Raw genomic sequence first — 12831 nt, 5'->3', positions numbered from 1 at the left:
ATAAAACATTAAAAATGTACATAAGGAAGAGCTTTTTTAGTGGAAAGGAAAATGGGGCTGGGGGAAGAAATAATGCTTAAACCTCTTAGCTGAATTTGTTCAAAAATCAAAGAATAATATTCCATTCTAAGGTGGGTATAGAAATCTAACTTACCCAACAGGGAAGTAGAGGGTAAAGGGGAGAAGAAAGAGAATAGATGATAAAAAGTACATGGATTAAGGGAGACAGTGATTAGAAGCAAAACAGGCTTTTGAGAAGGGAAAGGGTAAAAAAAAGAAATAAAAGGATAAACAAAAGAAAATAGGATGGAGGGATTACACAGTCATAACTGTGAATGTGAATGAGGTAAATTCATACATAAAATAGAAACAAATAGCAGCATGGACTAAAAACCAGAATCCAATAATATATTGTTTACAAGAGATAAATTTAAAACTGAAAGACACACAGAGTTCAAATAAGGAGCTGGAATATAATTTATTATGTCTCAGTTGAAGTTAAAAAAAATTCAGGGGTAGCCATCATCTAAGATAAAGTAAAAATACTTTATCTAAAATAAAGTAAAAATAGATTTAAAATAAGTAATCAGGGATATTACAATTTGCTAAATTTACACTTAGCAGAAATGCTAAATACAGACCATAAAGTAGTATAAATAAATTCTGAAGCAAGTTTCTCTGATAAAGTTTTCTCTTCTCAAACAGAAAAAAAGGTCAAATTTTAAAATAAGTGCCACTTTCTAATTGATATTCAGTGCTTTGGATAAGAGAATAGATGGTATGGTTATCATTGTAGATAAGAAGCAAAGAGAGGTAACTAATTAAGCATGAAAGAGCTGGAATTTTAAAAAATCTCAGCAATCTAGAAGGTTGGGCAGGTGTAATAATATGCAATTTAATAAGGATAAATGTAAAGTTTTATATTGTGATTTAAAAAATCAAATTCACAACTCTAAAATGGGACAGAATGGCTAGACAACATTGCATCAAAAAGAAAGACTCATGGATCTGGATGGTTTTCTAGCTCAGTATGGTCCAATAATGTGATAAAAAAAAAAGTTAAATTATTTTCTTTAGGGAAGGGGACTTGAAAATCTGTATCTATTAGTTTTCAGAATTTTATTAGTTTGAGCATTTCTTAGTATGGAAGTTCTCTTTGGACACAGACCAGCAAGTCATCTGAAATTAGGAGTCCTAGAGTTTCCTGGGCATTGAGAGGTTAAGTGATTTGTCTGTGGTCTCAGAGTATGTATCACTGCAAGCACTTGAAACCAAATCTTCCTGATTCCAAGGCTGTCGCTCTGTCCAAATATCATATTGACTGAATATTATTTGAGACTCAATTAAGAAAGGAATGGTGTCCAGGATAAGGAGATTGATTGTCCTCTTGCACTTTACCTAGGACATTTTCTATCTGTATTAGATTCAATTACATTTTAGGAGGGAAATTATAAATTAGGGTCCAAAGGAAGGTCAGCAGATTACAAGGTTAAACCTTAAGAGGATTGTTTGAGGACATTATAAATGTTTAGTCTAGATAAAATACAATAGTTGACTCCAAATATTTGAAAAACTATCATATGGAAAAGAGATTCCTCTTGTTTTGCTTGGCCCCAGAGACAGAACTAGGAGCAATGGAGGTAGGTTTCAGCTTAATATTTAAAAAAAACAAAAAAACAAAAAAAAAAAACTTCCTTAACAATTAAAAAGGAAGAAAAGAATCAAGCCTTTCTTAAATGTTTACAACGTACCAGGCACTATGCTAAGTGCTAGGGATTCAAATACAAGGAAAATAAAAGAAAATCACTGACTTCAAGGAGCTTACATTCTAATGAATTAGTTACTGAAGTGATTCAAAGGAGAAATGAGGACAGCGAATTTCCCCAATCACTATGGGTTTCACAGCTAGAAGGCTCCTTGTTCAGTTACTGGATGTACTGTAGAGGGGAAGGCTTGTTCTGATGCGGACTAGACTAGAAGTTCTCTGAGGTCAACTTGGAGATGATGTAATTCTACGATTCCACCCTTATCATCATTATGAAAATTCATATTTGTCCTCCCTATCTTCCATGGAGCACTTAGCAAGTAAAGTGAGTAGAGTACTGGCCTGGAGTCAGGAAGAATCATCATCTTGAATTCAAATCCAGCCTCAGGCACTTACTAGATATGTGATCCTGGGCAAGTCTTTTATCTCTGCCTCATTTTCTCCATCTGTAAAATGAACTGGAAAAGGAAATGACAAACCACTCTAGTATCTTTGCCAAGAAAACCACAAAAAAGGGTCAGCAAGCATCAGACGTGACTGAAATGACTGAATAACAACCACAGTCTTCCATGGATATAGTAAAAAAAAAAAAAAAATTAGGCCCTCTGAGTGAAACCCATTGAGGTCTTTGAAGGAAGATATTCTCTATATTTACTTTTAATAAGCACTGGGAAGATGTTGATGATTTCTGGGATAAAAATGGCAAGACTTCAACATTGTAGAGTGTTCATAGCTCATTTTTAATGCTTTAAGGTTTATAGAAGGCTTTTATAAAGAAAATAGCTATCTACAAATACAAGAAACATCAGAGCCATTAGAGGACAACTCCTCTAACCCTTCTATTTTACAGATGAGAAAACATTCAGAGCATCGCAGTATTTTGCATATTTGCAAGGTTTGAGGCAAAGCTGGGACTCTTGATAGGTTCATTGTTATTATTGTTAAATTAAATAAAAATTTATTTTCATATAAATATCCACCTTCTTTCCCTCTCATCTTCCATCATTTGCACTGAGAAAACAATATAGGACTGCTTCCTTTGTTTTGTACTGCCTAGCCATCCACAAATTAAAGCTATCTGAACACAGTCCATATCAAACTTTCCCTTGATTATTATGATTATGACTCCTGTACTGGAAGGTTTTTTACACACACACACACACACACACACACACACACACACACACACACACAGAAAGAGAGAGAGAGAGAGATTTGTGTAGAGAGACTTATGCAAAGATCTGGAGAGCAAGCAAAGTGCACCACATTCCAATTTATCTTTCTCAAATTATATGAAATCTTTTTATGAAAATACAGAAACAGAAAGTTTCTGGCTTAATTCATCACTCCTAGGAATCAAAACAGACCCTAATCCAATGGAACAAAACCAGAAACAGCTAATAAAAGGAATTTTCAAGCCATGTAACTTTTTTTTTTAGCCTTATTCATTAACTCTTTTTTTTTTTTTTTTAATAAGAACACCCCATCCAGCCCTCTTTGCTGTTGTGAGCATCAAGCCAAGTGATATATAGTATCTGCAATATTCCATTGATGTTGGGTTAAATCAGTTCTCAGATTTCAGTAAACATAACAAGACTTTTATTGCTAGGATTGCCTTATAGGAAGGTTACCAAGGTTATACTTGGACAAATATATAAAAAATACAACACATTGTACACGGACGTCATTTCCTCAAATTAGCAAATATACAGACGATTTCCTGGTGGTCCTTCCCCTCCCTATCCCACCCTGTCACTGTGCATGTACATTTCAAGGGCAGCAGCTGCATTTATTCGATCCTCCTTTGCAAATACAGCCTTTGGCACATTTGGCGCAACCAGGTGGGCAGCAGGGACAGCAACCTGAAAGGGGGGAAAAAAGCAGATATCGGCTTTGGGTCAACTCTTTCCACTCAGCCTTGGAAAGGAAGTATCATTTCCTAGGGAAATTGGAGCTTAAAATAAATTGAACATCAATCTACCTGATGACTTCTAGCTCTAACCTTGATTCCCTGCCCATGACTACGTAAACTATTAACTATGGGATTTACTCCTGACCTTTATTTCCCAGGCATGGCCATGACCTCTTACTAGGGATCTACAATTAAAGAGGTAAGAGGAGAGACCACTAATCAAAACTTGCATTTCCTAATCAAGTATCATGATTCAAACCTCAGAATCTCCCAAGCAGAATTCAATTCTGATTATGATTCCTCCAACCACAACTTAACCACGTTCTCAGTCTTGATCTTGACCCTCTCAATCTGACCACACTTTAACCATGCCTTTGGCTTCCAAATCCCAACCATAAACCCCCAGTTCTAGCGATAATAATCATTCACATAATTATGTCAATTTAAGATTCACTAACTAATTTCCTGTCCTTATTGTGACCTCCCCAAAGCTCTGGCCAGAACTCCCTTTCTCCAACCTCTGACTATTCCCCTTTTTTGCTAACCCCTGTTTATTACCACCACTACCACTACTACCATTTTGGATTTTGAAGCAAGAATGATAGCAAGTAGAAAATGGAGGAGAGAGAAATGAGGAGGGGTACAGAACAAATTATATCTACTGAAAAGAGAAATGAAACCACCAAGGAAACCTGAAGACCATTTGGGTCCAATTCCCCTTCTACTTGTAGTACCAAAGGGAATGGAGGTATTTTCAGATGGGCTGGGACTTGGAGGCAGGGGAGAGGAAGCATGGTGTTCTTGCTTGGCTTGGTTTTCTGATTGGCTTGAAAAACATTTCAGGAATATGCCCAATCATGCATATCCTTAGACCCAGCAATACTAATATTAGGGCTATATTGCAAAAAATAAATAAATAAAAAGGAAAAAGACTTATGTGTACAAAAAATGTTTATAGAAACTCTTTTTTGTGGTGACAAAGAATTGGAAATTGAGGAGATGCTTATAAATTGAGGAATAACTGAACAAGTTGTAATATATATACTGGAATTCTATTGTGCTATAAGAAATGATGAGTAAAATGGTTTCAGAAAAGCTTGGGAAAACTTATATGAACTAATGCAAAGTTAAACAAGTAGAACCAAGAGAACATTGTACACCATAACAACAATCTCGTTTGATGATTAACAATGAATGACTTAGCATTCTCAGCAGCACATTTATTCAAGACGGTTCTGAAGAACTTAAGATGAAATATGCTATCCATATCTAGAGAAAAACTGATAGCATCTGAATATAGATTAAAGCATATATATATATATATATATTTTTTTTTTTTTTTTTTTTTTTGCTGAGGCAATTGGGGTTAAGTGACTTGCCCAGGGTCACACAGCTAGGAAGTGTTAAGTGTCTGAGACCAGATTTGAACTCAGGTCCTTCTGACTTCCAAGCTGATGCTCTATCCACTGCGCCACCTAGCTGCCCCTAAAGCATACATTTTAAAAACTTTATTTTTCTTGGCTTTTCTTTTTTTGGTCTATAGTTTTTTTTTTTTCACATCATGATTAATATGCAATATATTTTGAATGGCTGCATATGTGTAATCTATATCAAATTGCTTGCCTTTTCAATGAGGGTTATGGCAAAGAAGAGAGAGAATTTGGAACTAGAAATTTTTTTGAGAATGAATGTTGGGGCAGCTAGGTGGCGCAGTGGATAGAGCACCAGCCTTGAACTCAGGACACTTAACACTTCCTAGCTGTGCAACCCTGGGCAAGTCACTTAATCCCAATCTCAAAAAAAAAAGAGAATGAATGTTAAAAATTTGTTTTATGTAATGGGGAAAAAATACTAAATAAATATTTTAGAAGGAAGGAAGGAGAATATAAAAGAGAGAGGGAAGGAGGAAGGGAGGGAAGAAGGAAAGAAGGGAAGGAGAAAGGGAAGGAAGGAGGGAAGAAGGGAAGGAAGGAAGGAAGGAAAGAAGGAAGGAAGGAAGGAAGGAAGGAAGGAAGGAAGGAAGGAAGGAAGGAAGGAAGGAAGGAAGGAAGGAAGGAAGGAAGGAAGAAAGGAAGGAAGGAAGGAAGGAAGGAAGGAAAGAAGGAAGGAAGGAAGGAAGGAAAGAAGGAAGGAAAGAAGGAAGGAAGGAAGGAAGGAAAGAAGGAAGGAAGGAAGGAAAGAAGGAAGGAAGAAAGGAAGGAAGGAAGAAAGGAAGGAAGGAAGAAAGGAAGGAAGGAAGGAAGGAAGGAAGAAAGAAAGGAAGGAAGGAAGGAAGGAAGGAAGGAAGGAAGGAAGGAAGGAAGGAAGGAAAGAAGGAAGGAAGGAAGGAAGGAAGGAAGGAAAGAAGGAAGGAAGGAAGGAAGGAAGGAAGGAAGGAAAGAAGGAAGGAAGGAAGGAAGGAAGGAAGGAAGGAAAGAAGGAAGGAAGGAAGGAAGGAAGGGAGGGAGGGAAGGAGAGAAAGAAGGGAGGGAGGGAAAGGAGGAAGGGAGGGAGGGAGTGAAGGGAGGGATGGAGGAATGGAAGAAAGGGAGGGAGGGAAGGGAGGAAGGGAGGGAGAGAAGAAGGGAAGGAGGAAGGGAGGGAAAAAAGAAGAGAGAAAGAAACATTCCAGGAATCTATGTTTCATTCCCACTTTGGGGAAAGGTCAAGCAAAAAAATTCTAGGGATTTAGAGAAGGAACAAAGAGGGCGGATGGAGAGAAGAAGGGAAAGAATAATTCCTATCTTTCCTTCCCTGTAGTAAGCCATCATTTTCTAGCATCATATTTGGGTAAAAGGGGGATTTCAAAACAGTTACAGAACAAGTCAAAGAAGAGAAATTGTTATTTTCAAGAGAAAAAAACAAAATGTATTTATCAAAGCTGGAAAGGACCTTGGAGATTATCTGGTCAAATCCCCTCATTATACAGAATAAGGAATAAGACCCAGAGAAGGGACATGACTTGCTGGAGTTACACAGCAAAGGAGAGGAAAAAATGGTTTAAAATTTAGATTTTTCTCTCTACATCACTACACTGCAAGTAAACTGCATTAGGATATAACTGCGTCTTCACTGGAGCCCTTGGATTATGTACCTGGAATTAATTGGGAAAGGGACCCCATGTGGTGCTATTATACTCACTTTTCCGACATGTCTTACAGCTGCAGGATGTACATTTGCAGTTGTCACCACAGATGCAGATTCCTCCTGTAAGAGACCATTAAAAGCATCAGCTATGAGATCAGTTGCCATGCTCAGGTTGGCTCCCCTTTATGGTCATACATGCTGCAGGGTCTGGAGCATTTTCTGTAGAAGAGCAACACCCAATTGAGAATTGGATGCTCCAGGCAAATGAGGGTAACAGCACATTTTTATATTAGCTCTCCTGAGTCCCATATACTGCTGAAGGAAAAAAAATCTCAAAAGTTTCTTGTTATTATCTATTTCAGACTATTCAATTCAGGAGTAAAGAATTAGATTGGATGAAATCCACAATGGAATTTACTCTCAGATTTATCTTGGGGAGTTAGCAATATCCTGCCCACATCATTTATTCATTCATTCATTCATTTACTCATTCATTCAAACTGCAATTAAGCTTCTGTTGGGTATAAGACAAGGCACTGTGGTAAGCCAAGCTAAGAAAATGAAAAGTGGAAATAACAGTTGTTACCTTCAAATAGCTTAATTTTTAAAGGGATGAATGAAAATGGCCAAGGAAAAGGGGCAAGGATCTTCAAAATGAACAGAGAAAATGTAACTTAAGCAGGGGGAATGATGAAGGCAAAAGAGAAATCTAGACAGGCCTAAGAAAATTTAAGGAGAGGAAAAATGCTAATACGTGATCTAAAAGTTCTGATATAAAGGGATGGGTAGAAAGAGGAATTCAGTAGGCCTATTGCAGATAACTACCAAATAAAGTGTGTCAGATGCTTCCTGTTTTAATGCCATAAAAGTCATGAATACATACATACATATTATACATATATATGTATATATATGATAAATCTTGAATTTTAACAAATAAAAACCTTTATACCTTGTCTGAGTCAAGGACTAAAGGTCATAGTCATGGTTTGAGGAGTCATGGGCAAGGAGTCTAGCCATCACATCTCTTCTTGGTATCAATTTCTTGTTGCTATTTTTCTAACAAGAATTTTAAAGCCTTCTGAGCTTTCTTGAGACCCTTGCCTTTAGAATATTGCAAATAAATAGGATGACTTTTATCGCTATCTCCTCTGATCCCATCTGCTTTATACCATTATATGATTCTATGAGAATAAGCAAAGTTCTGGTCTTGTTGTTCCAGAATCTAGAAATGTTTACAGGGTTTGGTTGTATGTATAACTGATCCTTATTGGGCCCCTCAAAAAACTTACACCCACTAAGTCTGTGGATTACAAACAAAATCACAGCCTCTCTGGATCCCTGAGAAAACATCCCATCTGGTATCAGTATTAAAGTTAGGAAGGCCAAAAAAATCTATCCTTGAGAACCATACCAAGAAGAAAGGCTTAAGGCTAGAGTCCTTTTTCTTCTAATGAGATAAAAATCAGGATGTCTCAGTGGGTCCGCCAGAGCCCAATTTCACTTACCAGACATACAGGTGCATTCTCCAGGGTCCATGGCCTCAAACAGGTGGAGTGAGCTCAAACAAGGAAGAGAAGGGATGCTAAGTCTGGAGCCTGGAGCTCTCCCTATTTATAGCACTGTAGGTGTGAGTGTGGGGACCCACCCCTCCCCACCCTGGAGCAAGACGCCCTGCACACGGCCCTGCTCAGACGCCTGTTGAGGGTGAAGGGCAATACCGTTTAACCATGGGGTTTTCCGGGGGGGGGGGGAAGGGAAGGGGGGGCAAAACTGGCAGAAGAATTAAAGCTTACTCTCCAGTATTTTATTTTGTTTTGCTTTATTTTATATTTTGCTAAGGATGCAGGTGCTTTCCACTGCATCTTGGAATCCAGGGAAAAGGAACCATATGCAATCTGATAGTAGAAACTAAATAGCTGTTAGTATTTTGGTTCATGAAATGCATACTTCTTTTGTCTGTCTGGCTGACTCTATACATATTTCTATTTCTATCATCTATCTCTATATTTCTACTTATATCTATTGTCTTATCTATTTTTCTATCCTCAGTGACTAGGTAAGAAAGAAAGAAATGAATGGACTTTACTTCAAAGAGCTGAGTTTAAAAAGGCCAAGGCTTTCCACTACATCCAGGGCCATCGCCAGTCATCCTGATCTATATCTGGCCACTGGACCCAGTTGGTTCTGGAGGGAAAAGCGAGGCAGGTGACTCTGCACAGCCCTCCCTCAGTTAAATCCAATTTACTTATTTATCATTACCCACGATGGTTCATCTTCGAGACCACCACCACCAATATCTATTCTCAAACACGGGCTTTGGAATCTAAATTCCAAATTCCGGTGAGCTTTCAACTCTATGATGTCTCTCCGTTACTAGAGAAGTAGCAGATAACACAGTGGATAGAGCTCTGGGACTAGAATCAGGAGGACCTGAATTCAGACCAGGTCTCAGACACTAGCTGTGTGATCCTGGGCAAATCATTTAATTTTTGTTTGTCTTGGTTTTTTCATCTGTAAAATGAGTATAATAATAGTACTTCCCTCAAACTGCTGTGAGGATGAAATGGAATAATATTTGTAAATGCAGTTAGTATAGAGGATGGTGTATAAGGGGTGCTAAATGAATGTTTTTCTTTACTTTTCCCATTCAGTTTTAGGATTTTCCCATCCTTTGTTTATATCCCCATGTTAGAAATCACCATACAAGCCAATTCATATAAAAGTATAATTGATTAATAAAGACATAATGTATTATCCTTTCCAAAGGACTGAACATTTTAACAGAGGATAAAAACTTTAACTTGAAAGGAAAGGACTTCTAAAGGTAGAATTTCAGATATTAGTAATTAGCCTATGGGCTAAGAAGACTTTTCCACGGTAGCTATAGTAGGCAGCTATGTATCCGGCCTCTATTAATGGTTGGCAGTGCTGATTACTGAACTCCTTGCCCTCTTCCCACTACTATTTCATTATGATGAGATGGGATGAAGGAAGATGGTACCCTATGTCGCCATCACTCACTCCCTTGGAAACCTGTCCTGGGTAAGCCCTATCTTCTGGAACAAAAAGCAATACCAACCTGTCCCTAGAAGTACCTACTACAAAAGAATAACCAGCAATTACTCTTTTTTTAAAGGAACGATCAGGGTTGCCTATAATGAAACAACCCTCTATTACCATAGGTACAAATTGTCTGCGTTTTTATTAGGTTAGGCCCAAACCATTATTAGAATAAGAGTGGCTGAGCTTTACTCTACAGAAGAACCAACCTGAAACATAACTAGTAAGACTACTCCAGCCCCCCACCCCCACCCCAATCCTGTAGAGGTGGGTCAGGGAGAAGGAAACTTTCCAGACTGGGTCAGACAAAATTAAGCTTAGTTGAAAATTCCCCATTTTTGCATATGGTTTTATGTTATTTGATGCTTCAGCTTAACTCAACAATTAGGCTTTCTGATCCTGACAGCATAGCCCAGAAAAGATTTACGTGTGCTCTGGGAGTCTTCAAAGCAAGATTTGAAATGTACTTTTTATGTGAGTTCCTGACCAACAGAAGTCCTAGAACAGGACAGGAACTGAGAGACCTTATTCAATCCACTTGTTTTATAAGGGAATAAACTGAAGTCCTGAGGGACAAGCTAGCTTAGCTGAAGTCACACTGAGAATTACTAGCACAGTCAAGATTTGAAGGCAGCTAGCTGGCACAGTGGATAGAGTGCCAGGCCTGAAGTCAGCAAGACTCTTCTTGTGTTCAAATATGACTATAGATACTCACTAGTATGAAAATGAACTGGAGAAAGAAATGGCAAATCACTCCATTATCTTTGCCAAGAAAACCCTAAATGGAGTTGTGAAAAGTCAGACATGACTGAATAACAGATTTTAACTTAGGTTCTATGTGCCCTTTTTTACTATCTAGTGCCCATCCTTTTCTTTTACTATTCTAGGGAAAGGTTGAAATATGATAAACATAGCCTCACTTATTGCAAAGTAAAGTCTGTTCCATAGATCAGGGATTTTTCCAGAATTAAAAATTTCTGCATTTTTAAAAGTCTAAAACATGCCATTTGCTGCAAAATGTAGTGGCTAGAAAACAAACCTTTGAGCCAGGAAGACACATACATGTGGCTCTGATATATACTGTCTGCTTAATCCTGGCTACATTATTTAACCTTTTAGTGCCCTTGGCAATTCTTGCAGACAATAAATGGAAGAGAAGGGGCCAACTTGCCTTGATAGAGGGAATTTTCTTCACTTGGGAGCTCCTAACATCAATGAAGTCATAGGTTGCAGCTCCTGTCCTATCCCTTCTTATGTCTTCTATATTTCATTCTAGGAAGCCATTGCCTAACGTGTGTGCCCCTAGCCCTGTTCTAATTGGGTGAATTCAGAAAACGAGGGCCAGTTATAGGGAATCCCCCTCAGGAATCCCCCAAAGCTGCCAGAAGAGGAGAGAGGAGAATACCCCCCCCAAAGAAGAGCTTGATTGGGGAGGGATTAGGGGAAATTCAATGGTGGAAGCGATTTCTAATATACTGGAGTTGTTGGTTCATGATGTCCTGATAGAGAGTCGTGCTGGTACTTTGGTTTCCAGCCCAAGAGCAGGATGATGGATTGAAAACAGCGTCCTGTTAATTAGGACAAGCCTTGGTGTGCTGTGCCTGGCTGTTTACTCAGCAAGTTTAACAGACTCTCAAGGGGCCCTATTGCTGTCTTTTAATTATATGGGGCTTCAACTCCTTGGCTATAATTTAGTACCTACCAAGCAAGTGAAGACCTTAGTTTTGCATATGACCCAAAGGAGCTATGAATAAGCCTGAAGCTAGATAATTACATTCATTCATTCATTCATCTCAACCAGTAGACAAGAACTCTTATGAGGTATATCCTCTGGTATCATAGATTTTTCATCAGATAAGAAATCCAAAGAAGGAAGGAAGGAAGGAAGGAAGGAAGGAAGGAAGGAAGGAAGGAAGGAAGGAAGGAAGGAAGGAAGGAAGGAAGGAAGGAAGGAAGGAAGGAAGGAAGGAAGGAAGGAAGGAAGGAAGGAGGGAAGGAGGGAAGGAAGGAGGGAAGGAAGGAAGGAAGGAAGGAGGGAAGGAGGGAAGGAAGGAGGGAAGGAAGGAAGGAAGGAAGGAAGGAAGGAAGGAAGGAAGGAAGGAAAGAAGGAAGGAAGGAAGGAAGGAAAGAAGGAAGGAAGGAAGGAAAGAAGGAAGGAAGGAAGGAAGGAAGGAAGGGAGAGAGGGAGGCAGGCAAGGAGGAAAGGAGGGAGGGAGGAAGAAAGGAAGAGAGGGAGGGAAGGGGGGAAGGAAAGAAAGAAAAGGAGGGAGAAAGGGAGGCAAGGAGGAAGGCCAGAGACCAAGAGACAAGACAATGAGATTCAGAGTTAACAATAATTTTTTAAGTTATATTATCATATTATTCAGTGGCTGTGACTGTGGGAGCTCTCCTTTTCAAATACTGATTCTTTCCCTAAAACCATAGTGTGGTGCAAATGCCTTTTAAGATATATGAATGAGTTGAAAGTGCTCAGAATGATTACTAGAATTACTAGGTAATTAGGGCTTTTCCCTAAGATACTAAAATTTGGAAGCTGTTGATGGCACACCAAATTTTTTTTTATCAGTATAGGAACAACTGAATTTACAAGTTAGCAAGAAAAATTTGTTAAAACTAAAAAAGACCAGTTCAAGATATCTCCTTGAAGTAAATCAAGTGAAGTGCTCCCCAGTGGAATGAACTTGCTATGTTATATTTCACCAGGTACAATGGCTTTGCTACTTCCCAAGATCCTTATTTTAGTTCATCATTCTATCCTCTGTCCCTCAACTGAATTTGCCTTAAAAACTCAATTTAAGGCATTCATGCAACTCACACCAAATGTATTTTATAAAGCTTGTACTAGGTGTGAAAAATGCTGGCTATGGTTCTGAAATTATGGCTCCAATGTAAAAAGGCAGTCTGATATAATGAAAAGAGAAATAATGAAGGAGCAAGCAGACCTGGGTTCTACTGCAATCTTGAGCAAATTATTTTTCCTTTCCATGAGTTTCAGTTTTCTTTCTTGTAAAATAGAGAAAATTGG

General features: G+C 38.5%; 1 protein-coding gene across 1 annotated transcript; it reads right to left on the bottom strand.

Moving 5' to 3' along the window:
* Positions 1-3341: 3341 nt before the first annotated feature.
* On the bottom strand, positions 3342-9071 carry LOC141553639 (metallothionein-4). Its single transcript, XM_074285184.1, has 4 exons — positions 9006-9071; positions 8252-8304; positions 6798-6863; positions 3342-3627 (listed from the first exon to the last, which is right to left on the bottom strand). The coding sequence occupies exons 1-4, from the start codon at positions 9017-9019 to the stop codon at positions 3536-3538; spliced, it is 225 nt and encodes a 74-aa protein (XP_074141285.1). The 5' UTR covers positions 9020-9071; the 3' UTR covers positions 3342-3535.
* Positions 9072-12831: the final 3760 nt, after the last annotated feature.

The sequence above is a fragment of the Sminthopsis crassicaudata genome, chromosome 2 (genome assembly GCF_048593235.1).
Source record: "Sminthopsis crassicaudata isolate SCR6 chromosome 2, ASM4859323v1, whole genome shotgun sequence".
NCBI classification, from domain to species: Eukaryota; Metazoa; Chordata; class Mammalia; order Dasyuromorphia; family Dasyuridae; genus Sminthopsis; species Sminthopsis crassicaudata.
The sequence above is the reverse complement of the archived record's forward strand: the minus strand, read 5'-3'. Positions and strand labels throughout refer to the sequence as shown.

Bases quoted from the DNA above. Each gene is read 5' to 3' on its own strand.
- LOC141553639 (XM_074285184.1), bottom strand. The intron at 6,864-8,251 runs GTAAGTGAAATT...GGTCTCTTACAG, and splicing joins AGAATGCACCTGTATGTCTG to GAGGAATCTGCATCTGTGGT. The intron at 3,628-6,797 runs GTGAGTATAATA...CCCCCCTTTCAG, and splicing joins CTGTAAGACATGTCGGAAAA to GTTGCTGTCCCTGCTGCCCA.